Here is a 24,793-nt window from a genome sequence, read left to right on the forward strand (position 1 = left end):
TAATAATAATAATAATAATAATAATAATAATAATAATAATAATAATGTTATTACCTTAATTACAAATTATTATAATTTCTTTTTGAATTAGTATTTTCCACTTATAAATACAAATTATACTTTCATTTGCACTCTATATTATTTTCCGGTTCATGATTTCATTTGATTTCATTCTAAGTTTTATATGGTTGTTTCTGAATTCAGCCTGCAAAGCTAGGGGCTCAGATCTCATAGTTCATTTCAAGGCCAGGTAATATTATGATTCTGATAGGTGTAAACTGTGTTCACGTTTTCATCTTTATTTCGATTTGTTAGGGATTTGTATATCAGGATATGTTGTTACAGTGTGTCCAAATGTATGTTTAGTTACTGGTGTAAATGTATGTATATTTGGGGTAGATGTTATTTGATTTTGACATTTTTTCTTTGAATACCCTGAGATCAAAGTGTTGCATTCTGGATGTTGGATTGGTTGTTTTCATCAATTTATTGTGATTTTTTGTGTGTGTGGTTACCTGATTAAAAAGCAGGACCTCTAGCCTACTGTGAATGGGTTTCAACAAAAAGAAATTGAGGAGAAGATGCTTGGTAACATAATCCTATGTTAGGAATAAATTATAATTAGATTTTGATGAGCCAAATTGTATCTTTAGGATAAAAGTTTTAGACCCCCATTTTTGTTTGAATTTTGTGTAATTTTATTTTGAGGAAGAACAAGAAATATTAAGTCCAGGAAATTCATGAAGAAGAAAATCAAGGAAGAAGAAGAAGAGCTATGGATGGATTATTATTTATCAGCCACAATTCAATTGGCCAGGCACATTACCTATTTTGAAAAAGAGGAGTTACGGTTGGAATTAATTCAAGGAAATCAGCCTTCACGGAAATCAGCCTCGGTGATTATTTAAGGAATCAGCTAAGAAAAGGTCTGGGAATGAATGGGGGCTTGGCATCAAAAGTTTTTGTCAAAAGCTGGTAAGGAAGTTATGCTTAAGAGCATTGCGCAGGCTCTCTGATATTTACAATGTCGGTTTTCTTATTGCCTTTGAGTGTGTGTGACGCTATAGAAAAGTTGTTTAACAGATATTGGTGGGGTGGAGGTAGCACGAACAGTAGGGGGATACATTGGCTAAGTTGGACCCGTTTGTGTGCTCCGAAAGTACGAGGCGGCTTTGGATTCAAAAAACTGCATGATTTTAACATTGCTCTGCTTGCCAAACAGGGCTGGCGGTTGATGGTGAAACCAGAATCGTTAGTTAGTAAGTTATTGAAAGCTAAATATTACCCTACTTGTGACTTTATTGACGCGAGTCTGGGTAGTAATCCAAGCTTCATTTGGCGCAGTATTCTAGCAGGACAACAAGTGCTTTGGCTTGGAGTAGCAAGACGGATAGGGAATGGTATGGAAACAAAAATTTGGAGCTGGCCGTGGTTGGCAAGTTCTGAAAAACCGAGTCTAGATACACCTTGTATGGCGGGGTATGAAGAAGCAACGGTGAGTAGATTGCTAACGGCACAGGGCGACTGGGATGTGGAGCTAATAAGAGACATTTTTTATGAAGGCGATGCTGTTAGGATTCTTGCGACGCCAGTTTGTGCACAACTTGGTGATACGTGGAGATGGCAAGGCGACCTTCGGGGGTTATACACAGTTAGACAAGGATATCGGCTGCTCACTGATACGACAGACAGTAACGATTGCGTGCCGGGCTTCTCGGCTTGGAAAATTCTGTGGCGCCTACCGGTTCCGCCCAAAGTCGGTAATTTATTGTGGAGGTGCGTGCGAGGGGTGTTGCCAGTGAAGGAGAATCTGAAGATGAAGCAGATTTGGATTGGCGGGGGATGTGCAATTTGCGAAGATTCCGCAGAAACAATTGAACATCTTATGTGCGAATGCAGGGTGGCAAGAAGGTTATGGGGTGCAGTAGATATTCTACAAGGCCAATCCATACCAGTTTTCATGCATAACATATTGGAATCCGGAAATACAGATCAGGCTATGCGGCTCGCTGCTATTTTCTGGGCGGTGTGGACTGCGTGTAATGATAAAGTTTGGCGTAATATGGCATGCAATATAGATGCGATGCAGATACAGGTAATGACCCTCCAACAGGTTTGGAAGAACGCTTTCATGAAATATAGACAGGGGGAATCGACAAGGATTCCAACAGTAAACTGGAATGCACCACCTGCTAATCACGTCAAGTGTAACGTGGACGCGGCAATTTTCATGGATGGAGTGGGTTACGGAGCAGTTCTTCGTGGCTGTGATGGACGTTTCGTGGCAGCTCGTGCCGGACGAATCGAATGTGATAAGGACCCGCTTATGGCTGAAGCTATCGCGGTCAAGGAGGCACTCACATGGTTAAAGGATTTAGGACAGAATAATTTAATCATTGAGTCAGATTGTTTAAATTTCTGTACTGCTTTCAATTCTCGTTTGGTAGATTTCTCTTATGTAGGCACGGTTGCTAAGCAGTGTCATTTGATTGCTAGGGATATTGGGAACGTATCAGTTCGCCATATCAAGAGATCAGCGAATCGAGTAGCCCACGTGTTAGCAAGGGCGACTGGTTCATCGGCTGTCTCAGGCTCGTGGTCGTTAACACCACCTGCTTGTATTTCCAACGTTTTAAACCAGGAATGAAGTTGTTTGTTTTGTTTCAAAAAAAAAAAAAAAAAAAAGGAATCAGCTAAGAAAATGGAATTCCTTAAATAATTAAATTGAGCTATGGTCTCAATTTAATTAAAGAAGAGTGGTCTTATTATGAGCTACGGTCCCAAATTAATTCATGGAGATGAGCTACGATGTTTATTTGTTAAAGAATGAGCCACACTCTAATTTATTAAATAAGACCCACGCTCGAAATTTAATAAAGGAATGAGCCACGCTCTAAATTTATTAAAAGGAAGGAGTCACGGTTGATAGTGAAGAAGAACCAGGGATCAAAACTCATCAGAGACATTTGAAGAAAGGAGCTACGCTCTCTATTTATCAATGAGATGAGCTACGGTCATATTCTAAGAAGAGCAAAAAAGATATTTAATCCAAGATGAGCCAAGGAATTAATTCATGAGCTAAGGATTATTGAGACAAGCCAAGGTCTTCAGCCAAGGAAGATCAAGAAAAATCTCTGACAAGTTTTAATTACAAAGTATGGAGACCCATTACAAAGTCTGGGGATTACTTGCAAAGATCAGAGAAATCTCACAAAGTCAAAAATCATCCTGACATCTGATGAAAGTTGAAATTATTTTTTCAACATTTCTAAGCGGCAAAATCCTAGTACAAGATTTCAAAATTTGAATTTGCATATCTACAACTGGAAACATCAAAATCTCTCAACTATAAATATTGGCATTCTTGAAGACTTGAGGACACACAGAATACACAACAAGAAGAGAGCATTTTATAAGCAGATAGCTTCATTCCATATATTCATATTTGAGCTACTCACATAGAACTCTTCAAGTCCAGAAGAGAAAATTTGTGTTCTTTGTACAACACTACTCTACTGTGTGTAGAAAGAGGGAGAGTAGCAAGGAGTGTTAAAACCCTGTTGAGTGTAGCTTTGTACGAGACACTCGTGGTTGCTAAGTGTAGCTTTGTGCAAGACATTTAGTTGGTGTAGGAGTATAGCTTTGTGCAATATACTCGGGTTTGACTGTAGTTGTGTGCAAGACACTCGGGGAAGTGCTTGGGTAGCATTTGATTCACTATTTGTATCTGGGTGAACGAGATAGTGAATTTCCTCCTTGGAGTGAAAGGAGAAGAGTGGACTAGGAGGATTACATCACCTCCGAACCACTATAAATTCCCTCGTGCATTTTACTTACTGCTCTCATTTATTTACTGTGCTTATTTATTATCCCTTTTATTATTGTTGAACTAACCCTTTTTAATTGTTACTATATTTTCACAATCTACATTTGGTGTATTACACGTACATGTGCAGCCATTTCAAGCATATCCATCGTATTGCATGTGATATATCTCTCTGTTTTACGGAACACTTTATTGCTAAATTATTCCGCTGTGCATCCAAGTTAAATATCTTGTTATTTACTTGTTACTTGGAGTTGAAATTATCAAAGTGTTATTTATTGTAAAAAGTTTAAAAAGTCTATTCACCCCCCTCTAGAATTTTTACCACCCTATCGGGACCAATAATTGGTATCAGAACAGTTGTCTATTTGAGTCAATCTTGACTGCTAGACAGATCTCAAAAATCAAAATGATAAAGAGAGATATGGCTCTTGCCCAAAATTTATTATTTTCTCTAGAAAAATTTGATGATTGGAAAATTCGCATGCAGGTACATTTATCCGCACTACACGATGAGATGTGAGAAGTAATCACTAATGGTCCTATTGAAATCTTGCAAGTGAACACTACTTCCCGTACAAACTAGTGGTACTGCACAGTACGTTCCAAAGCCTAAGGTGGAATGGACTCGGGAAGATAGAACACGAAATAACTTGGATAATATTGCCAAGGATATTTTGTTCAAAGCTATCGATGATACGATATTCCCAAAAGTCCGAAAATGCCAATTAGCAAAAGAGTTTTGGGAAACACTTATTCAGATCGGTGAAGGAGATGAATAGGAAAAGGTTAATAAACTCACCATACCATTGAAGAAATTTGAGGATTTCAAAATGCTAAGTGGAGAAAATATCACCGACATGGAAACAAGATTTGCTAAAATCTTGGGAGAGATTAATGATCTTGGAAAAGACATTAATCAAAAAGAAATTTCGCTCAAAATCCTACGTGGTGTACCGTCTAGTTGGGACATGAAAGTTACGGCCATGCGTGATCATAGAGATCTAAAGACTTTATCAACTGATAAGCTTTTTAGTGATCTAAAGGCTTATGAGTTTGAGATGAGGTCGAGGATGGAGGAAGATCGTGAATAAAAGAACAATGCACTCATAGTTGAGCAACCGTCTTCCTCAAGATCCGTAGAAAATAGTGATTTATTTTCTGACGAAAACTTTGCCTTGTTTGTTAGGAAATTTAAGAAATTTATGAGGAAAAATAATCACAAGAATTTTCCTAAGGCAAGCACATCTTGAAGGCATATAAGGGATTCCACGGAGGGCAATTCAAATTTGTGCTACAACTGCATAAAGCCTGGACATTTTATGGTTGAATGTCCATACCCCAAGGTAAGCAAAAATCAAACTGACACTTTGCAGGAAGAAACCAAAGTCAAAGAAAGAAAATTCAGAAACGACAAAAGGAAAGCTCTAATCAGTGATCCTCTGGAGACAAGCGAGACTGAAGAATCTTCTAGTGATGAAAGTGACACCTCGAAGGATAATAATGCATTATTTTGCATAAGTGTTTCAAGTGAATCATCCCACCAAGACATGTGTCTTATGCCGTATGAAACAGACGATGATGAGGTAACTTCAAAATCCTTTGACTCTGTAAATTCATCATTTTCTAAAGAGTCTATCTTTCATTTAATGAAAGACTGTCAAACCATGATGAATGCTCACTTTCAACTCAAAGAGCGCAATAATCTCTTAATTTTCGAAAAAGATGAAATGAATGAAAAATTACAAAATGCTCTATGTGAAGTGAAAGATGTGAAGGCTGAAATTATTCGTCTTCAAGAAGAGATTAAATCAAGGGAAGTTTGTGAACACAATCTAAGAGAGGTTATAGCAACATTTACTCATTCATCCAAAATAATGGATAAAATGGTAAATATGCAAAAAACCCCAAGAGACAAAGCCGGACTTGGCTACGATTCGTCGTGTTCGCAAACCTCCGAGAAATTGACCAATTCTACTACTGCTTTAACAAATAAAGTCCATGTAGTAAAATTTGTAGAAGGTCAAGATAACACAATAAAACAAGGAATCGGTTATCAAACTAATGCCAAAAATAGTACTGCAAGGCCGAAGCCTCATAACCGAAATATTTCACCAAAGCAGTTATATAATAGGCAAAAGTTTGTTTCTCACAGGAGATATACCAATGAGTTAAGTGCACAAAGTCCTCATAGGAAAATGGAAAGATTTCCAAGGATTGGGGTGGGGAGACTTTATCCCTCTGAGCAAGATTGGTTTGATGAAATTAAACCATGGACCAAGTCTAGGTTCAATGCCTTTCGTAAGCTCAAACGATCTTCTTCCCAAGTGCCAAAAAATAGAGTCAATTTTCAAAACCCGGCACCAAAAATGTTTTAAAAAATTAGCTATTATTATAAAGTGTTTAATGGTTACAAATCACCTAACCTTGGATCAGTGAGCAGTAGGTGGATTTGGGTACCAAAAATGACTAACAACCAAGGACCCAAATCATGTTGGGTACCTAAAAATGAGTAATATATTTACAGGAAATTTGGCACTTCGACAGTGGATGCTCTCGTTATATGATTGGAAATAAATCTAGTCTTTGAATTTTAAAAATATCGAAGGACCAAAAGTTATATTTGGTGGAAATGATCGATATGGCACAACCAAAGGTGTTGGTAAGGTATCTCGCAACGGTCTAAAAATAGATGATGTATCCTTTGTTGAAGGTTTAAAATTTAATTTGCTAAGTACTAATCAGTTTTGCGACAAAGGTTATCTTGTAGAATTTTTCAAGAACAGATGTCAAGTAAAAAATGAATCCACTGGAGAGATTGTGCTCAAAGGAATCAGAAAAAAAAAAACATGTACATTGTAAACTGGAACTCAACCAAAGACTCGGTGTGTCTTGTAGCAAACAACTCAAGCAATGTAAGTTGGGAATGGCACAAGAAGCTGAGTCACCTCAACTTCAAAACCATTAACAAACTTGTGATGAAAGATCTAGTCAGAGGACTATCCAACATCACCTACAAAAAGGATCAAATTTGTGATGCATGTCAAAAGGGGAAGCAAATCAAATCATCCTTCAAGGCAAAAACACACGAGTCAAGTCAAAGACCTCTCAGTCTACTACATATGGATCTTTTTTGTCCTGTAGATCCAGTAAGTATGAGTGGTAAGAAATATACTCTTGTTATTGTTGATGACTTTTCCAGGTACGCTTAGACACTATTTCTCAACAAAAAGAATGAAGTTGAGAAGAAACTACCAGAACTACTCAAACAACTCAAAAAAGAAAAGGAAGTCAACATTGTCAAAATTCGTACTGATAGAGGTACTGAGTTCGTGAACATCATGATTCAAAATTTTGCAATGCTCAAGGAATTTTGCATCAACTATCGGCTGCAAGAACTCCACAACAAAATGGAGTTGCAGAAAGGAGGAATCGTACGCTTGAAGAGGCCGCACGCGTAATGATAGCCGCGGCTGAGTTACCTAAACGTTTTTGGGCCGAAGCAATCAATACTGCTTGCTGCACCCAAAATAGAAGTTTGATTCACCAACTGCACGACAAGACACCTTATGAATTGTGGAAAGGGAGAAAACCCAACCTTAGTTATTTTCATTCATTTGGTTGCAAATGTTTTGTTCTTAATAATGGCAAAAGCTATCTAAAAACATTTGATGAATGTGCAGATGAAGCAATATTCTTAGGATACTCTTCCACTAGTAAAGCATTTAGAATATTGAACAAATCAACAATGGTGGTTAAAGAATCCATTCATGTCGTATTTGATGAATCTTCAAAAAGAAATGATGCTGAAAGTTCAAAAATTGGTAAAACCGTTCCTGAACATTTAGACAATACTAACAAAATTTCTGAAGATATTTTGCAGGGATTTAGTGATCTAAACTACTCCGGAATAGAAAACTACTCCGGAATAGAGCAAAATGGCGAAACTCGAAGAGAAAATTCTGAGGAAAATGGAGTAGATGATGGAGTGGAAGTAAGAGAGTGTGTTGGGGTTGGAGTTGGAAATAATGATGAGGACCAACAAATGGACCGCACCACAAATTCAAATCCTTCACCTTCACACGAAAATGAACGCACTCACCCCTCCACTTCTCAAAGCAATTTTCAACCCGATTTGAAGTGGCTCAAAGATCATCCACAAGATCAAATCATTGGAAATATTCATGACGGCGTGAGAACTAGATCATCAATAAGAGAAACTTTATTTTCTTGTTTCTTGTCACAGGTTGAACCATAGGAAATAGATGAAGCTTTCAATGATCCAAGTTGGATTGAAGCTATGCAAGAAGAGCTAAATCAGTTCAAACGAAATGATGTCTGGGAGCTTGTTCCAAGACCACTTAATCACAACGTGATTGGAACAAAATGGGTCTTTAGAAATAAAGCAAATGAAGATGGCATCATTGTTAGGAATAAAGCAAGGCTAGTCGCAAAGGCTATTCACAAGAAGAAGGAATAGATTTTGATGATACATTTGCCCCAGTTGCTAGACTTGAAGCAATCAGAATATTTCTAGCCTTCGCAGCCTACAAGAGTTTTACGGTCTATCAAATAGACGTAAAAAGTGCATTCCTAAACGGCCTACTTGAAGAAGAAGTATATGTTGAACAACCACCTGGTTTCAAAGTAAAGTAATTTTGATAAGGTATATAAACTAAAGAAGGCATTATATGGGCTAAAACAAACACCTAGAGCTTGGTATGATACCCTATCAATGTTCTTAATCAGTTGTGGTTTCACCAAAGGACTTGTTGATAAAACTCTTTTTAGAATTCAAGAAGGTGATCACATTTTATTAGTACAAATTTATGTTGATGATATCATTTTTGGAAGTACTAATAATTCTTTGTGTGAAAAGTTTTCAAAGCTCATGCAAAATAGGTTTGAAATGAGCATGATGGGTGAGATAAATTACTTCTTGGGACTACAAGTCAAACAACTAAAGGAAGGAATATTCATCAATCAAACCAAGTACACCAAAGACTTGATCAAGAAATTTGGCCAAGAAGGAAAAAGCTCAGTCAAGATCCCAATGAGCACATCATTAATAATAGATAAAGATGACGAAGGCAAAGATGTTGACCAAACAAAGTATCGAGAGATGATTGGATCTCTACTATACCTTACTGCGAGCAGACCTGACATTTCTTACTCACTAGATTCCAGTCGAAATCCAAAGAAAGTCACCTTCTTGCTGTCAAAAAGATCATCAGATACCTAAAAGGAACAATTAATGTGGGATTATGGTATCCCAAAGAAGGTAACTTTACTCTGACGGGTTTCTCAGATTCTGATTTTGCAGGATGCAAAATAGATAGAAAAAGCACCTCCGGGACATGCCAGTTCTTAGGGGGCCGAATACATAGCAACCAGTACTTCCGAGGCTGAATACATTGCTGCAGGAAGCTACTGTGCACAAATATTATGGATGAAGCAACAATTGATGGATTATGGAATAAAATGCGGGGACATTAGTATTTTCTGTGACAATATTAGTGCCATTGCGATCACCCAAAATCCATTGCTTCACTCCATAACCAAACATATTGACATCCGACATCATTTTATTAGGGATCATGACGAAAGGAAGGATTTAAAAATTGAGTACATCCCTACAGAAAATCAAATAGTTGACATTCTCACCAAGCCCTTGTGTGAGACAAGATTTGCTACTCTAAGACATGAGATGGGCATGATTGAATTGAGCTAAGCATCCTTAATTTGATTTTATCTTCGAATGTGCTAATTGTTTCATGTGATCTTCGTTGCTTACTAGTTACAATATTTTGCCTACACTTTGTCACAATCTTTAGACTACATACTTTTAAAATAAATAAATAAATAAATAAATAAATAAATAAAATAATAATAATAAATAAAAATTTGAGCATGTATTTAATAATCTCTCTTTTATGAAATGTCTGTACTTACATGAAGACTTATATAAAGCGTAGCTCATGAGCTTAGGTATGAGTTTAGAAATAAACTTAAACTTAGATTTCGAGCTTAGATTTATATAAGACTTGATGTTGAATATTTGTTATTTAGAATGAAATAAGTATGCACATTTAATTGTTTTGATGTGTATATGCCTTGATAATTTGTGTGATAATAAGCAAACAGTTTGTGTACATGAACTGAACTTTAAAAAAAAAATCATCTTTCTATTAATGTTATTTAAATGGGTTTCATGATTGAGGATTATACTTGAGTCATGATGTGTTTGCTGCGATATATTTAAATCTGTATCCACATTTTTTTTTGATATATAAAATATATTTCTTTGCATAAATATTTTATAAAGTTGCTTATTAAATTTCTCTCTCCTAAAATATTTGTTAGATGCGTATATCTTGTGACCTGTAGAGCTAATCCTGCATGTTAACTTTCTCTTAATGTACATATATATACGGTTGCATCTGATAGTGAAACAACCGGAAAGGATATTGCAATTGCCATTGACATCGGGACATCTCAATGCAGTGTTGCAGTATGGAATGGCTCTCAGGTGGAACTCGTGGGGAAAACTCGAAATCAGAAGTTATTGAAGTCTTATGTGACCTTCCAGGATGAGGTCCCTGCTGATGGTGTTAGCAATGAGTATGGAAAGTTGTGGGGAGCTGCGGTTTTCAATTTGTAACGCCTCATTGGAAGAGTTGATACTGATCCCGTTGTTCATTCATACAAAATCCTTCCTGTTTTTTGTGCAGACTCTGGATATTGGTGACAGACCCTTTATTGTTATGTTAGTGAACAATACGTGGAAGTCCACTACTCCTGAAGAATTTTTTTCAACGGTTCTGGTTGAACTGAGTGCCATGGCAGAAAGTCGACTGGAACGACGGGTAAGGAATGATGTGTTGACCATCCCAGTATCATTTAGCCGATTACAACTGACCTGCATTGAATGAGCCTGTGCCATGGCTGGACTAAATGTTCTAAGATTTATGCCCGAACCCACTACAGTTGCTCTGCCATATGCAGAACAGCAACTACAGACTGGAAGCAAAAGTGAAAAGTTCGCACTTATATTCAATATGGGTGCTGGGCCAGGGTTGTAAAAATCCCGCCTAGGCACCGAGTAATCGGCGCCTAGGCGCTAGGCGCCCATAGGCCGTGGCGATTTCCGCCCTAGGCTCCCGCCTAAGAGACCGGCCGCCTAGGCGCCCGCCTAGCGCCTAATTCAGCCGCCTAGCGCCTAACTCGACCGATTACGCCGAGTTAACTCGTCAATTTCTGTCGAGTTAGTCGAGTTAACCCGACCGACTCGACCTTGCTAATTTTTTCCATTTATATGACATATACATATAATATGACATATATACACTCGTAGACTAGTTTGATACTTTCAATCTTTGGATGATTGAAATATTTGGATATTTCATTTGAGTTTTTTATTTAAAAAAAAAAATATTCTTTTGATGTTATGACTTATGAATTGTCATTATGTCATTTATTTGGATGTGTTATTTGATTGAATACTGAAAACAGCCTCATTAAAATTGTCAAATTGCAAGTCTGCTACTGTTTTTTCCGCGACTGCCTAGCGCCGCCTAGATTCCGCCTAGGCGCCGACTAGGCCGCTTAGGCGCTAGGCGCTGCCCGGGCGCCCGACTAGCGCCCAGCGCCTACTGCAACCATGGTGCTGGCTACTGCGATGTAGCTATTACGGTGGCAGAGAATGGAGTTTCTCAGATAATGGCATTGGCGGGAAGCACTTTAGGAGGTGAGACTTACTTCAGAATATGATGCATCATCTCTTACCCAATATGGATAATTCTTCTCGAGCCATGAAATTGAAGAAATAAAGAGAATGAGACTGCTTCGAGTTGCCACCCAGGACGCAATCCACAAACTTTCCGTGCAACCCAGTGTTTCAATTGATGTCAACATAGGAAATGGGACAACCCGCAAAGAGTTTGAGGAAGTGAATCTTTGAGAAGTGTGAGTCTCTTATAAAGCAATGCTTAAGCAGTGCCAAGATAGACGTGGAACGTGTGCATGATGTTATACTCGTCGGGGGTTGTTCAAACTTTCAAAAGATTCGTGATATCGCAAAAAGCAATGCTTAAGCAGTGCCAAGATAGACGTGGAACGTGTGCATGATGTTATACTCGTCGGGGGTTGTTCAAACTTTCAAAAGATTCGTGATATCGCAAAATATATATGCAAAAAAGATTCGCTATATTCTGAAATGAATCCATTCGAGGCTCCTGTACTTGGAACAGCACGGGAAGGAGCAGTAGTGGCTTCAGGAACACTGAATCTGCCATTGTTAACGACCATTCAGGTAACTCCTCTGAGCATTGGCATTCGAGTTGATGGTAACAAATTCGTACCCATAATTCATTGTAACACGAGCAAGGAAGGGACATATATTCACTACTGTTCAAGATAACCAAATTGAAGCACAAATCATCGTCTACGAAGGAGATGAGACAACAGTGGAAAAGAATCACCTCCTAGGTTACTTTAAGATTGCAGGGATCCCTCCAGCACCAAAAGGTGTTCACAAGTTCATTGTAGGCATGCAAATCGATGCTTCAAACGTTCTGAGAGTTTTTGCAGGAGTTATGATTCCAGGTACCCAGGACCTTGTAACTCCTTAGCTTCTATGGAAGTTAGGATGCCAACAGTGGATTATGGCCATGGCTGGTGTCTTGTATTACCTCTCGCTGAACAAAAGCAAATTTGTGCCTGAATGTATACCTTAGCTTGTTGGAATAGTCCTATGTGTAGCCTTGTTGAATGTATATGGCTGTCTTTGTATAAATCTTCAAAAGAAATGTTTTGATGATTGTGTTTCCCTGCATCTTTACTAGTCTTTCCCTTTGTCATCTCAGAATTTGCAAAAATTCAGCGTATATATTTCTGAGTTTTCCATGCTCAAGTATTAATTTCTGAGCAGATTGTATTTCTCCTGGCAGAATGTATATATATGGCTGGATGGGCATATAAATCTGGCATGAATTAACTATTAATTTAGTAAATAATAAGAATTAATTTTATAATTGAGTAATTAATAATCATTAATTTAAAAAACAAATGGCATATTACTGTGTTATTTAGGCCTCCCATGAAAATTCCCTAAAAAGTTTAAGAGAAAACCATAATCTAAATGAGATTTTTTTTTTTTTGTATAGCTTTTCAAATCTCCACAAAATTTTATCTTTATTCATATTCTCAGCATCCCAAGAAAGCACCTTAATTATTGTCGTTTGCTGCTTGCTACACCGTAGGTTTTTCATTCACAGCACCGCTATAACGGAACTCTCATTCGGAGCATGGTTACAACATAACACTCATCCGAAGTCTTACTAAATGAACTCAGATATGATAACAAGCCATCAACGTATCCACTATGACATTGACTGCGGAGAAAGGAACAAGTTAAGTCTTACAGAACAGATAGTGAGTTATTTAATTGTATGGTATTTACCGGTGCTATGACTGGATAGGCAACATTGAAGATGTTGATGCAATAATAGGAGGTGGTGTCACTGGCATGCGACAATAGCCATGAATCGTATATCAGATGATGAGAAAAATAATTTTGGAAATAATTTTATTATTGATCAATCTATGATGATAATTCAAAGTACATGATGGAAGATATATATTATTTAAGGATACAAAGAATTCCAATAGAATAGGAATGATAAATTAGGTGTCCCAAAATACAGAATCCTAATATATATAAACATTATAAGATCATATAAGATTGATATCTATCTATGCACTACCGTGCTAGCTAGGGTTCGAGATCCAATTCAGTCCATCGCCGCCGTAGCCCACATCGACAATTGCAGCACCGTCCAGGTACGTACGTACTGCATGCAGGTTTTTTTCCGCAACGCAAATCCTTAGCTTTTAAGTGACAAAACCCTAATTAGTGATCGAATTTGCAGATGGAAGATCAAAAAAATTGAAGAAGATGGACGTCACTTGCATAGCTTCTCTCCCACAAGAGATAATTCTCAAAATTCTCACCAGTCTTCCTCCCAAATCTGCAGTCTCTTTCAGGTGCACTTCTAAATTCTTCCATTCTTCAATTCCTGAGCCGCACATCGCGTTTAGAATATTTGTCGACCCAGAGCCAGGGAACCAGTGAACAAATATGTTTTCCGGTGCAGTCCGGATTTTTTTTGATCCGGTGTCGAAAATGTACAAGGTTTTGAAGTCAGAATTATACTGTAATAAGAACTATTACCATGGTATGTTGAAGATTTTAACTCTTGGGGTGGATGAACCATGGAGGATGGTGACTACAGAAAACTCCTTCCTCCTTTGCAACCCCATTGCTAGTGTTAAATGGACATATTACCCTTAAAATAATTAGTTCATTTATTTTTATTCTTCAACAAATTATAACCACAATTTGGTTCAAATTTAACGACAGTAACCAAATCGAAAGGTTCTGATTACACGACCAGAAACGACTGGTTCAATGTTCCGAACTGAACAAATAAAATACATTTATTGTTGGATTTATATTATTTTAAAAATAAAAAATAAAATTTTAAAAGAAATTTTGAATTTAGACTATTTTAAAAATAAAAAATAAAATTTTAAAAGAAAGTTTGAATCAAATGCAGTCATATATACTTATATGTGAGAATCAAAATAAATGCGAAAAAGTATTTGCAAATATTGTAATGCGAAAAAGAAGAAAATCAAAATAAATGCGGAAAAGTATTTGCAAATATTGTAATGCGAAAAAGAAGGCCCTAGAATCTCCAGGACGCAGCAAACCAGTCGAAGACCTAGAAGATATAGCAGCGACAACAAATGTCTAGAAGATATATATAGCAGCGATAGCTCTTCTTCATCTTCAAGAAGGCAGGAATACGTTTTTAGCGTTGAGCAGACCGATCTGTACCTTAGATGAAATTCCCAAATCTCCACAAAATTTTGACCTAACTTCGTCAATCGGCAATCGATCGTGAAGAAATCTTCCAATCAAGGTTAATTTTCCATCTTGCTCTGCTAATTGTCTCTACTATTTACGTTTGAATTTCACAATGGGTCTTCCTTGTTTAGTCGATGCGATCGATTGCTCTGTCTCAATCGCACACTCTGTTGATCGATTCAGATTCGTCAGTTCTGCAATTGTTGCTGTTTGATATTGATTCATCAGATTTTCATTTGCGTTTGTTGAACAATCTCCTCTGTTTCCCCTCACTGTGTCCACAAAAGATCTCGTCAATGATTCAGGTAGGCGACGTCCTTCATTGACCTCATCGCGAACCTCCTCTACCTCTGTAGCTGAAATCTAGACATTCTGGACTGTTGAGATCATTTCTGGAACATTCTCTGCAGATTCCAGGGCATCTGGAGATTCTGAAAAAGTTCTGTTTCCCTACGACCGAACCGACACCGGCCGCCAGCCACCCTGGTGGAGGGGTGACGCCGCCCCTCCGCCATACTCAACTTCCATGCCCTACCGGAAACTTCATACACAAATATGAATATTCAAATATCACTTATTCGATGTGGTTTTAAATCAAATATTCGAGGGAAAATTCTAGAGAGGGAAAAAATAGAACCCAATACGATATTCCGATCTTAAGTTGGGTTGAATGTATTAGGACTTTATTATTCATATTAAACTAGGACTATATTATTCGTGTTAGACTAGGACTCTATCTAGCATCTCTATATATTCGCTCCCTGTACTCTCAGACATTATTATTGAATACAACACAATTATTTCTCATCTGGTATAAGTTAGCTAGGGTTTTCTTTTCCAGCATCCATGTTCCTCACTTCGTAGCAGTAGCCGATGGCATCGAACCAAGATACACCGTATGAGAAGCAGTTAGGTCAACGACGTGACATTGATGATCCGTGTCAAATTTGTAAAGGTTTCGGCCACAAGGGAGCCAATTGTTTTTGGCGTTATGATGATCCGTGTCAAATTTGTAACCGTTTTGGTCACACGGGAGCCAATTGTTTTTGGCGTTATGATGATCCTTGTCAAATTTGTAAATGTTTTGGTCACACGGGAGCCAACTGTTTTCGGCGTTATTCAGGGGCTCCGGGTTTTCAGGCTAATGTGGCCATCTTTGGTGATAATGGTGATTCCAACGGTCCTCATCAGTGGTTCCCTGACACTAGTGCTACAAATCATGTCATGCCTGATTCTTCTTTGATGACTTTGGCGACCAGTTATGATGGCCCGGAGACTCTGCGAGTCGGCAATGGTACAGGTTTGCCTATTGTTAATGTTGGTTCTGCTTCGTTAGCTACTAATTCTATGTCTTTTAAGTTACATGATGTTTTGCATATCCCCGATCTCTCTTCTTCTCTATTATCTGTCCAGCGTTTTGCAAAGGACAATAATGTTTTCTTTGAGTTTCATCCTTTTGTTTCTCTGTGAAAGACAATTTGACCAAGAAGGTTCTTTTTAAGGGACATGCGTCTGGGGGTCTCTACACATGGCCTGCGTCTTCTGCTTTCCCTGCTGCATTTGTTGCTGCACGGTCCTCTTACGTTAGGCACATGCGGTTGGGGCATCCTAATTCTCGAGTCTTACGTAAAATTTTAGCGTCTTAATCTGTTGGTACATTTAATTCTAGTGATCTTCCCAATGTCTGTTCTTCTTGTCAATTAGGAAAATCTTCTCGTTTTCCTTTGTCTCGTGTCGAAACTACTAGTACGCATCATTTGGAATTAATTTATTCAGATATTCGAGGCCTTGCGCCATTACTTTCAGTCTCTGGCTTTAAATAGTGGATGATTACACTCGTTATATGTGGTATTATCATATGCTTGCTAAATCTGATTTGTATGCTATATTTGATAAGTTTCGGTCACTAGTTGAACGTTCCTTTTCTCGCAAGATTATTTCTTTTCAATCTGATTTAAGGGGAGAATATAAAAAGCTTGGTCCCACTCTTGCGTCCTTAGGTATTCGTCACAGGCAATCTTGTGCGTATACTCATGAAAAAAATGGCAGGGTAGAACGTAAGCATATGCATGTTGTTGAAACGGGACTAGCATTAATGGCTCAATCCTCTGTTCCGTCTCGTTTTTGGGATTATGCTTTTGAAACTGCGGTTTATCTAATCAATAAAATGGCCACTCCTGTCTTATCTGATAAATCTCCTCATTATCTTTTGCATTGGTCTCCTCCATCTTATTCATATCTGCGTGTTTTTGGATGTTTATGCTTTCAAAATCTGCGTCACTACAGTTTCGGTCATCCCCTTGTGTCTTTCTAGGATATCCTCCATCTTTTCGTGGCTATCGTTGTTTAGACACTAACATTAACAAGGTTTTTATCTGTCGCCATGTGCGATTCGATGAGGCTGTCTTTATTTTTGTTGCTTCTGTGGATTCGCAGGTTCCAAAACCACGCCCGGAGCCGTGGGGTGTTGCACCAATTGTTTCTGGTGGTGATCTGACTATTGTCACGGCTCGTGACCCTCCTGCCACGCCCATAGCCGCTTCTGACCACCACCGCCAGCAGCCTGCTACTGCCGAGCCGTGACCGAGTCCGAGCGGACAGTCACGGACCAGCTGGCTCCTCGGCCAAGAGGCCAGCCTCGTGGTCGGTCTCGTCCCGCGCCCTCACCCGTTCGCTCTCATGGAATGAATACGAGAAGTTCGGGACCACATGATCATGTTTCTTTATCTGCTGCTGTTACTCCTGAGCCTACATGTTTTACTCAAGCGATTAAATTTCTTGAATGGCGGGATGCAATGGATTTGGAATTTAATGGCTTGGTGCACAACAATACATGGAGGCTTGTTCCCTTTAAATCAGGTATGGATGTAGTTGGATGTAAGTAGGTGTTTAGAACCAAGAGAAAGGCTGATGGTTCGATTGAGCGTTACAAGGCTCGGTTAGTTGCCAAAGGATTCAATCAGATTGTCGGTGAGGATTTCTTTGAGACCTTTAGTCCCGTTGTTAAATCGACCACGGTACGTCTTCTCTTATCCCTAGCTATTTCTCGTGGATGGACTATTCGACAGCTAGACACACACAATGTTTTCCTAAACGGCAATCTCGTTGAGACAGTTTATATGCGCCAGCCCCCTGGCTATGAAGACAAAACGATGCCCGGGCACATTTGTCTCCTTCAACGTTCTTTGTATGGGTTTAAGCAAACTCCCCGTGCTTGGTTCACTTGTTTGCATGATTTTATGGTTTCTATTGGTTTCTCTCCTTCTAAGACTGATATATCTTTATTTATATATTCACATGGAAATACTCGTCTATATTTTCTGGTTTATGTGGATGATATTTTGGTTATGGGTTCTGATTCGGCTCATGTGACTAATCTTATTGACAAGTTAGCTCTTGAATTTAAAGTTCGTGATATGGAAGTGCCCTCTTTTTTCCTGGGTATTGAGACTATTCCGTTGTCTGGTGGCAGCTTCTGTCTCAACAACGGTACATGAAGGATATTTTAAAACGGGCAGGAATGGTTGATTGCAAGCTCGTGGCCACTCCGGTTTCAACCACGAATGTCGAGACTGGTGCCGCGGTGCCATATGTTGATCCCACTCAGTATCGCAGCTCTGCAGGTGCTCTACAATATGTTACGGTAACTCGTCCTGATCTTTCCTATGCAGTCAATCGTTTGTGTCAGCACATGCACTCTCCATCCACTGTAGATTGGGCGGCTCTCAAGAGGGTGTTATGGTATGTAAATGGGACACTACATCTCGGTCTTAAAATTACTTCCTCTCCCTCTGTGGATATTCATGCTTATTCTGATTCCAATTGGGCTGGCAATCCTGATGATCGAAAATCTACCTATGGTTTTGCTGTGTTTTTCGGGACCAATCTTGTCTCATGGGTTTGTCGAAAACAGCGTACTGTGGCTCATTCCTCAACTGAGGCAGAATACAAAGGACTCGCTGATGTTTCTGCAGAGGTTACTTGGCTCGTATCTCTGATGAAGGAACTCGGGTTTGCGCCACCTTCTGCGCCCAAACTCTGGTGTGATAATCTGGGTGCTACTTATCTATGTGCTAATCCAGTGTTTCATGCTCGCACCAAACACATTGAGATCGACTACCACTTTGTTCGCGATAAAGTAGCAAAGAAGGAAATACAAGTCAATTTTATTTCTACCAAAGATTAGATAGCGGATATTTTTACTAAGTCTCTTTCGTCTGTACGTTTTAATTTACTCCGTTCCAAGCTCAATGTTTTGGCTGACCAAACTTGTGCTTGAGGGGGAGTATTAGGACTCTATTATTCATATTGGACTAGGACTATATTATTCGTGTTAGACCTGGATTCTATCTAGCATCTCTATATATTTGCTCCCTATACTCTCAGACATTATTATTGAATACAACACAATTATATTCTCATCGAATGTCGTATTGATGAGTTTGTGGGAATATTGACTTTAATTGTGTATATGGAGGAGAAACAAACGTATTATACGCTTTGGAGGTTAAAAGACGGTGTTAGCCTTGATTTTGACGTCAACTTAACCATTTTGGAACGGAAGGACCAACATTGAAAACTTTTTGATAGTCGAGGGTTTAAATTGTCTAAATTGAAAGTCGATGATCAATTGTGGAAAATCAAGATAGTCGGAGGATCAATGCTGGAATTAACTCTATAAACAATAACTTGTTGGAGAAGAAAAATAAATAAAATGTTTACTTTAAGGGTAGAAATGTCCATTAAATATATCAGGGGAGAAACCGTCACCTTTAGAATAATTGAAACGGCTAATGTGGGTACATTAATAATTTACAGGGAAAATGTGTTATAAACATATAATTTAGGGGGAAAAGTGTATTTTTCCTTTTTAAAAATAAAATTATTTCATATTCTTGCAAAGTGAATTTTGGAAATTAATTATCACCATAAGCTAAGGCAAGGGTATTAAATGAAATCTTAATAATAACCATATGGATGGCGGGTTACTCGTCTAGAGAGAGAACTGAGCATGAAATTCAAATGAGTCAGTTTTTACTTTTGAAATCATTTGTTCTTTTTTTTTCTTACTATTGACCCTGTTACATGTAATATCTGGCAGCAAATTATGCTGTGCATCCGAATGCACCATGCATGGTGCATACGATGCAAAAACGACGTCGTTTTAATAAAACGCGCGTCTCCCCTTAAAAAAATCAGGTTCAATTCCCAGCAACAACATATGAACTAAAATTCCATAATCGATAAACTATAATTCCATAATCGATGAACTATAATTCCATAATATAATCTATGAACTAAAAATTCCAGAATGAATGAACTAAAATTCCATAATCTATAAACTAAAATTTCAGAATCGATGAACTACAATTCCATAATCGATGAACTATAATTCCATAATCAATGAACTATAATTCCATAATCTATGAACTAAAATTCCAGAATGAATAAACAATATAATGTTGTTGCTGGGAATCGAATCTGAATTTTTTTAAAGGGGAGACGCACGTTTTTTAATAAAACGACGTCGTTTTGGCATCCGTATGCACCATGCATGGTGCATACGGATGCACAGCATAACTATCCGTAATATCTATCCATATACACTTTCAGCCTACTGAAGCCCAACCCAATCATTATTGTTTGGACCATGGTCCACCCAATTTGTGTGAATCATATTTTGTAATTGTAAAATAATGTACATTTAGTACAAAAATAATGTGCATTGTATTCAGAAAATGTACATTATTTTTGTAACGAATATACATTATACAATATAATGTACATTCAGTACAAAAATAATGTACATTTAGTATATTAAAAATGTACTTTTTGTTATGGTACACATAACACTATGTGGACCATGGTCCAGACAATAATTTGCCAGCCCAACGAGTCAATTCTAAACATATCATTAATTGAAAAGACACACTACGTAAGAACATTATGAGAGTCCTAAAACTATATTTTTAATTAATATAAATGCATATATTGGACCCGATTGAATAATTTTATGTTGAAGAAACTCAAATCTAGGGCAAAGATGCTGACCTCGACATTGGGTTAGGGTTTGGGTCGGCCTATATAGAGTTTTGTTGTGTTGAGTGTCTTCTAATACTTCATCTTGTGCTGCTAATTGAACTTCCTCTATTAATAGCATGATTGAAAAAATCGCTAGGCGCTCAGGCGGTGATTAATCAGCGGCTAGGCATCCATGTATTTTTTATTTTTTTAAAATGTATTTATTTATTTTTTAATTTTAAGACTTGAGAATTAGAAACTATTTAATACTTTAATAGTTAATACTAAAATTTTCCTGATCATGGTCTAAGACTCTACTAGACCTATAGAAATAAAATTGGGGATCTACAAATACAAATTTGGCATATCAAAACCATTACACTTTATTCCTAACACTTATCAGATAGTTCTTCCCGTAACAAGGAAAATAAGCTTAAATACAAGTAAAATAGCCTATTTTAGTATGCTAAAATTTTCAAAAATCACGCTTATAGGACAAAATAGTTCAGTAAAAAATTCAGTCTCTTGTCTAAATAGAGGTAGAGTCCGAAATTTCTTTTCATTCTCTACATTATCAATTTTAATTCATACCAGTAGCCTAAAATGAACACCACTAACTGTACAAATGCACACTTTAATACCATAGTTTGTTTTATAAATATTACAAATTAAAACGTTCAAAAAAATTATAAATTGTTACCGTATTTTTTTACTAAAACTCTAATCCTTTGAAGAGCTTGATGGGTGCCTATGATCAATTCACACTTGTTACATAAAGACCTTGCTCATCCTCTAAATCACCCAGAATGCACAACACCATTCGTCCAAATGCATACATACGGAGATCATTGTGCACACAATATTACAAAGGTAAAGCAATAATTATAAAATTGACCTCGTGTTTTTTTTTATTAAAATCTTTAACTATTAGCGAATTCTGATAGATGGTTATGATCAATCCGTACTTCGAAAAGGACCTTGTTCCTTTTTAAAATAACTCAAAATGCATGTCACCGACCATGCAAATTCAAACATGTTGTAGGAGGACCTTGTTCCACTATAAATAACTCGAAATGCATACAATCGACAATGTAAACACACACCTATAGTGGCAACAATGCACAACAGTACATTGTCCACGAAAAATAGACAGATCAATCACAAAAATAGATAATATTATACTCAAACAATCGAGAATTAAAAAACACACAAAAAATCATTTTAAGTCTATTATTGAAAAGAAGATAAGAATAAGAAAAACGCAAAGCAAGATTGAGAAAGAACCACACACGAATAGGAGAATATATGTGGGACACGTTCTCATTTATATGCACCTGAATATTTGAGTGTCTATATATATATATATATATATATATATATATATATATATATATATATATATATATATATATATATATATATATATATATATTTAATTCGGTATCTTGCAGCTGTCCATTCTTAATTTCCTCAAACAATGTGGGCAAGATTCTTAGGTTAAGTAATCGGATTTCCCTACCCACTTGTCCTTGTTCCACCACATCTAGGTCCATTTTCTGGAATTCCTTGCATAGTTCGTCCGCTAATACCCACGTCGTGTTAAGGGAATGATTCGATTTTCTGCTTAGTGTATCCGCCACCATGTTAGCTTTCCCCTCGTGGTATTGGATGTCCAAATAGTAGTCCTTTATGAGCTCTAATCACCGCCTTTGTCGCATATTTAGGTCGTTTTGAGTGAAGATGTACTTTAGGCTTTTGTGGGCCGTGTAAATTTTCCATTGTACCCTATACAGATAGTGTCTCCAAATTTTTAAGGCAAAGACCACGGCTGTTAATTCCAGGTCGTGGGTGGGGTAATTCTCTTCATGGGTTTTGAGTTGCCTAGATGAATATGCGATCACCTTACCATTTTGCATGAACACGCAACCCAAGCCTTTCTTTGAGGCATCACTGTAGACTTCGAACCCTCCTAACCCGGATGGCAGTGCTAATACGGGCGCCGTAGTCAACCTTTCCTTTAATTCTTGGAAGGCCACGTTGCAATCCGCGTTTCACTGGAAGGGGATTTCCTTCTTCATGAGTCTCATCATGGGCTGGCCCACTTTAGCAAAATCAGGCATGAACCTGCGATAGTACCTTACCAGCCCGAGGAAGCTTCTAACTTCCGCAACTGTTGTTGGTATTGGCCAGCCCTTAACTGCTTGGATTTTTGCCGGATCCACCATGATTCCTTTCTTGGTCACTACGTGGCCCCAGAACGCCACATTGTCTTTCCAGAACTCGCACTTAGAGAGTTTGGCGTACAATTGCTTTGCCCTCAGTGTTTGCAACACAGTCCGCATGTGTTTCTCATGTTGCTCATTAGTCCGAGAGTAGACCAAGATGTCGTCGATGAACACTATCACAAAATCATCTAGGTAAGGGCGAAACACGCGATTCATAAGGTCCATGAATACAGCGGGAGCCGTTTTAGTCAATCCGAATGGCATTACTGTGAACTCGTAGTGGCCGTATCGGGTTCGAAAAGCCGTTTTAAGAATGTCCTGGTCGGCTACCTTCACTTGATGGTACCTGGACCTCAAGTCGATTTTTGAAAATACACCCGCTCCCTTGAGTTGGTCGAATAGATCATCGATTCGGGGTAGGGGATATTTGTTCTCTACTGTGACTTGGTTTAACTCCCTATAGTCAATACAAAGCCGCTTGCTCCCATCTTTCTTCTTTACTAATAGCACTGGTGCTCCCCATGGTGAAGTACTAGGGCGGATGTAGCCTTTATCTAGTAAGTCTTGTAATTGCGCATTTAATTCCTGCATCTCTTTCGGTGCCAGCCTGTAAGGGGTTTTTGATATAGAGGCGGTTCCCGGAAGTCCACTGTAAATTCAACTTCCCTAGGTGGGGGCATACCAGGGATCTCCTCGGGAAAGACACCCGTGAACTCGCACACTATGGGGATTGATTGTTGTTCATCACCCTTGGCGTCTAGGTCTTCCACGATGCACAGGAAGGCCACACCTCCCTTAGTTAAGTATTTCTTCATTTTCATCATGGACACTAATTTAACCTCTGGGCTCTTGACGGAGCCGCGGTAGGATACCTGTTTCCCCTTCGGCCCTCTTAGGATTATTTTCTGTTTGCCACACAAGATTTGGGCTTTGAATTGTCCCAGCCAATCCATCCCCAAAATTACTTGCATACTGTCTAGTCCAAACTACATTAAGTCACTAGGGAACTCCAATCCTCCTATGGTGATCATAACATTTTTGAACATGCAGTCACATTTCAGCACCTCTCCGGATGCTACTTTGACCCTTAACTGTACGCTAGTGCTCGCGGTCAACCCGAGTCGGGTTGCAAACTCAGCTGCTATGAACGAGTTGGTGCCTCCCGAGTCAAATAAACAAAGGCGGGCACGGAATACACTAGGAATGTCCCGGCCACCACATCACTGTCTCCGATTCGGGCTTTACTCATAGCAAAAATCCTTCCCTAGGTAGCTCCGGTTCCGTCCCCCGCGGCTTGGACCATTGACACGCCCTGATTCTGAGGTGGGGTAATTCCAGCTACCTTTGGTTTGTTTGGGGAGGTCACTACGTTTCCCTCGGCTTTTCTCTTAATTGGTTCGGGGAATCTCCGAGGGGTGCATTATATCCGATAGAGCTTGGCCGCCTTGGAGTAGGCTTCATTGAGGGTTCTAGGTTTACTCACGGTTAATGCCTTTCTAGCCTCGAAGTTGAGTCCCGCAACGAATTTCTCCACCTTGGTCGCCGCTGTAGGGACCAATGCATGAGCGAAACGAGCCAGTTCCAGGAATCTCTTGTGGTACTCTACCACTGTGGCGAATCCTTGTTGTAAGTGAAGGAATTCTTCGTATATAGCTGCTCTAACGTGCGCGGGGTAAAAGCGTTCTCACAGCTTGGTCTTTAGGGCTTCCCAATTGAAACTCGGTTTTTGCCTACAGGCCGGACCCTCATGTATCCACCATAAGTCGGCCTCGTGCCCAAAGTAAAAGGTTC

General features: G+C 38.6%; 3 protein-coding genes and 1 pseudogene across 3 annotated transcripts; 3 read left to right on the forward strand and 1 right to left on the reverse strand.

Annotated features, from left to right (window-relative positions):
* The first annotated feature begins 1,234 nt into the window (after positions 1-1,234).
* Positions 1,235-2,647, forward strand: LOC109192125. Its single transcript, XM_019342721.1, has one exon. It carries the CDS (start codon positions 1,235-1,237, stop codon positions 2,645-2,647), a length of 1,413 nt encoding a protein of 470 aa, XP_019198266.1.
* A 7,609-nt stretch (positions 2,648-10,256) lies between these two features.
* Positions 10,257-12,548, forward strand: LOC109192127 (annotated as a pseudogene).
* Positions 12,549-18,276: 5,728 nt separating this feature from the next.
* Positions 18,277-20,922, forward strand: LOC109192128 (uncharacterized mitochondrial protein AtMg00810-like). Its single transcript, XM_019342722.1, has 2 exons — positions 18,277-18,732; positions 20,914-20,922. Exons 1-2 carry the CDS (start codon positions 18,277-18,279, stop codon positions 20,920-20,922), a joined length of 465 nt encoding a protein of 154 aa, XP_019198267.1.
* A 1,906-nt stretch (positions 20,923-22,828) lies between these two features.
* Positions 22,829-23,593, reverse strand: LOC109192129 (RNA-directed DNA polymerase homolog). Its single transcript, XM_019342723.1, has one exon. It carries the CDS (start codon positions 23,591-23,593, stop codon positions 22,829-22,831), a length of 765 nt encoding a protein of 254 aa, XP_019198268.1.
* Positions 23,594-24,793: the final 1,200 nt, after the last annotated feature.

Source organism: Ipomoea nil, unplaced genomic scaffold (genome assembly GCF_001879475.1).
Source record: "Ipomoea nil cultivar Tokyo-kokei standard unplaced genomic scaffold, Asagao_1.1 scaffold1769, whole genome shotgun sequence".
NCBI lineage: Eukaryota > Viridiplantae > Streptophyta > Magnoliopsida > Solanales > Convolvulaceae > Ipomoea > Ipomoea nil.

Excerpts from the sequence above, each read along its gene's own strand:
- LOC109192125 (XM_019342721.1), top strand. The coding sequence starts at position 1,235 with ATGGTGAAACCAGAATCGTTAGTTAGTAAGTTATTGAAAGCTAAATAT.
- LOC109192129 (XM_019342723.1), bottom strand. The coding sequence starts at position 23,593 with ATGCAGGAATTAAATGCGCAATTACAAGACTTACTAGATAAAGGCTAC.
- LOC109192128 (XM_019342722.1), top strand. The coding sequence starts at position 18,277 with ATGGTTGATTGCAAGCTCGTGGCCACTCCGGTTTCAACCACGAATGTC.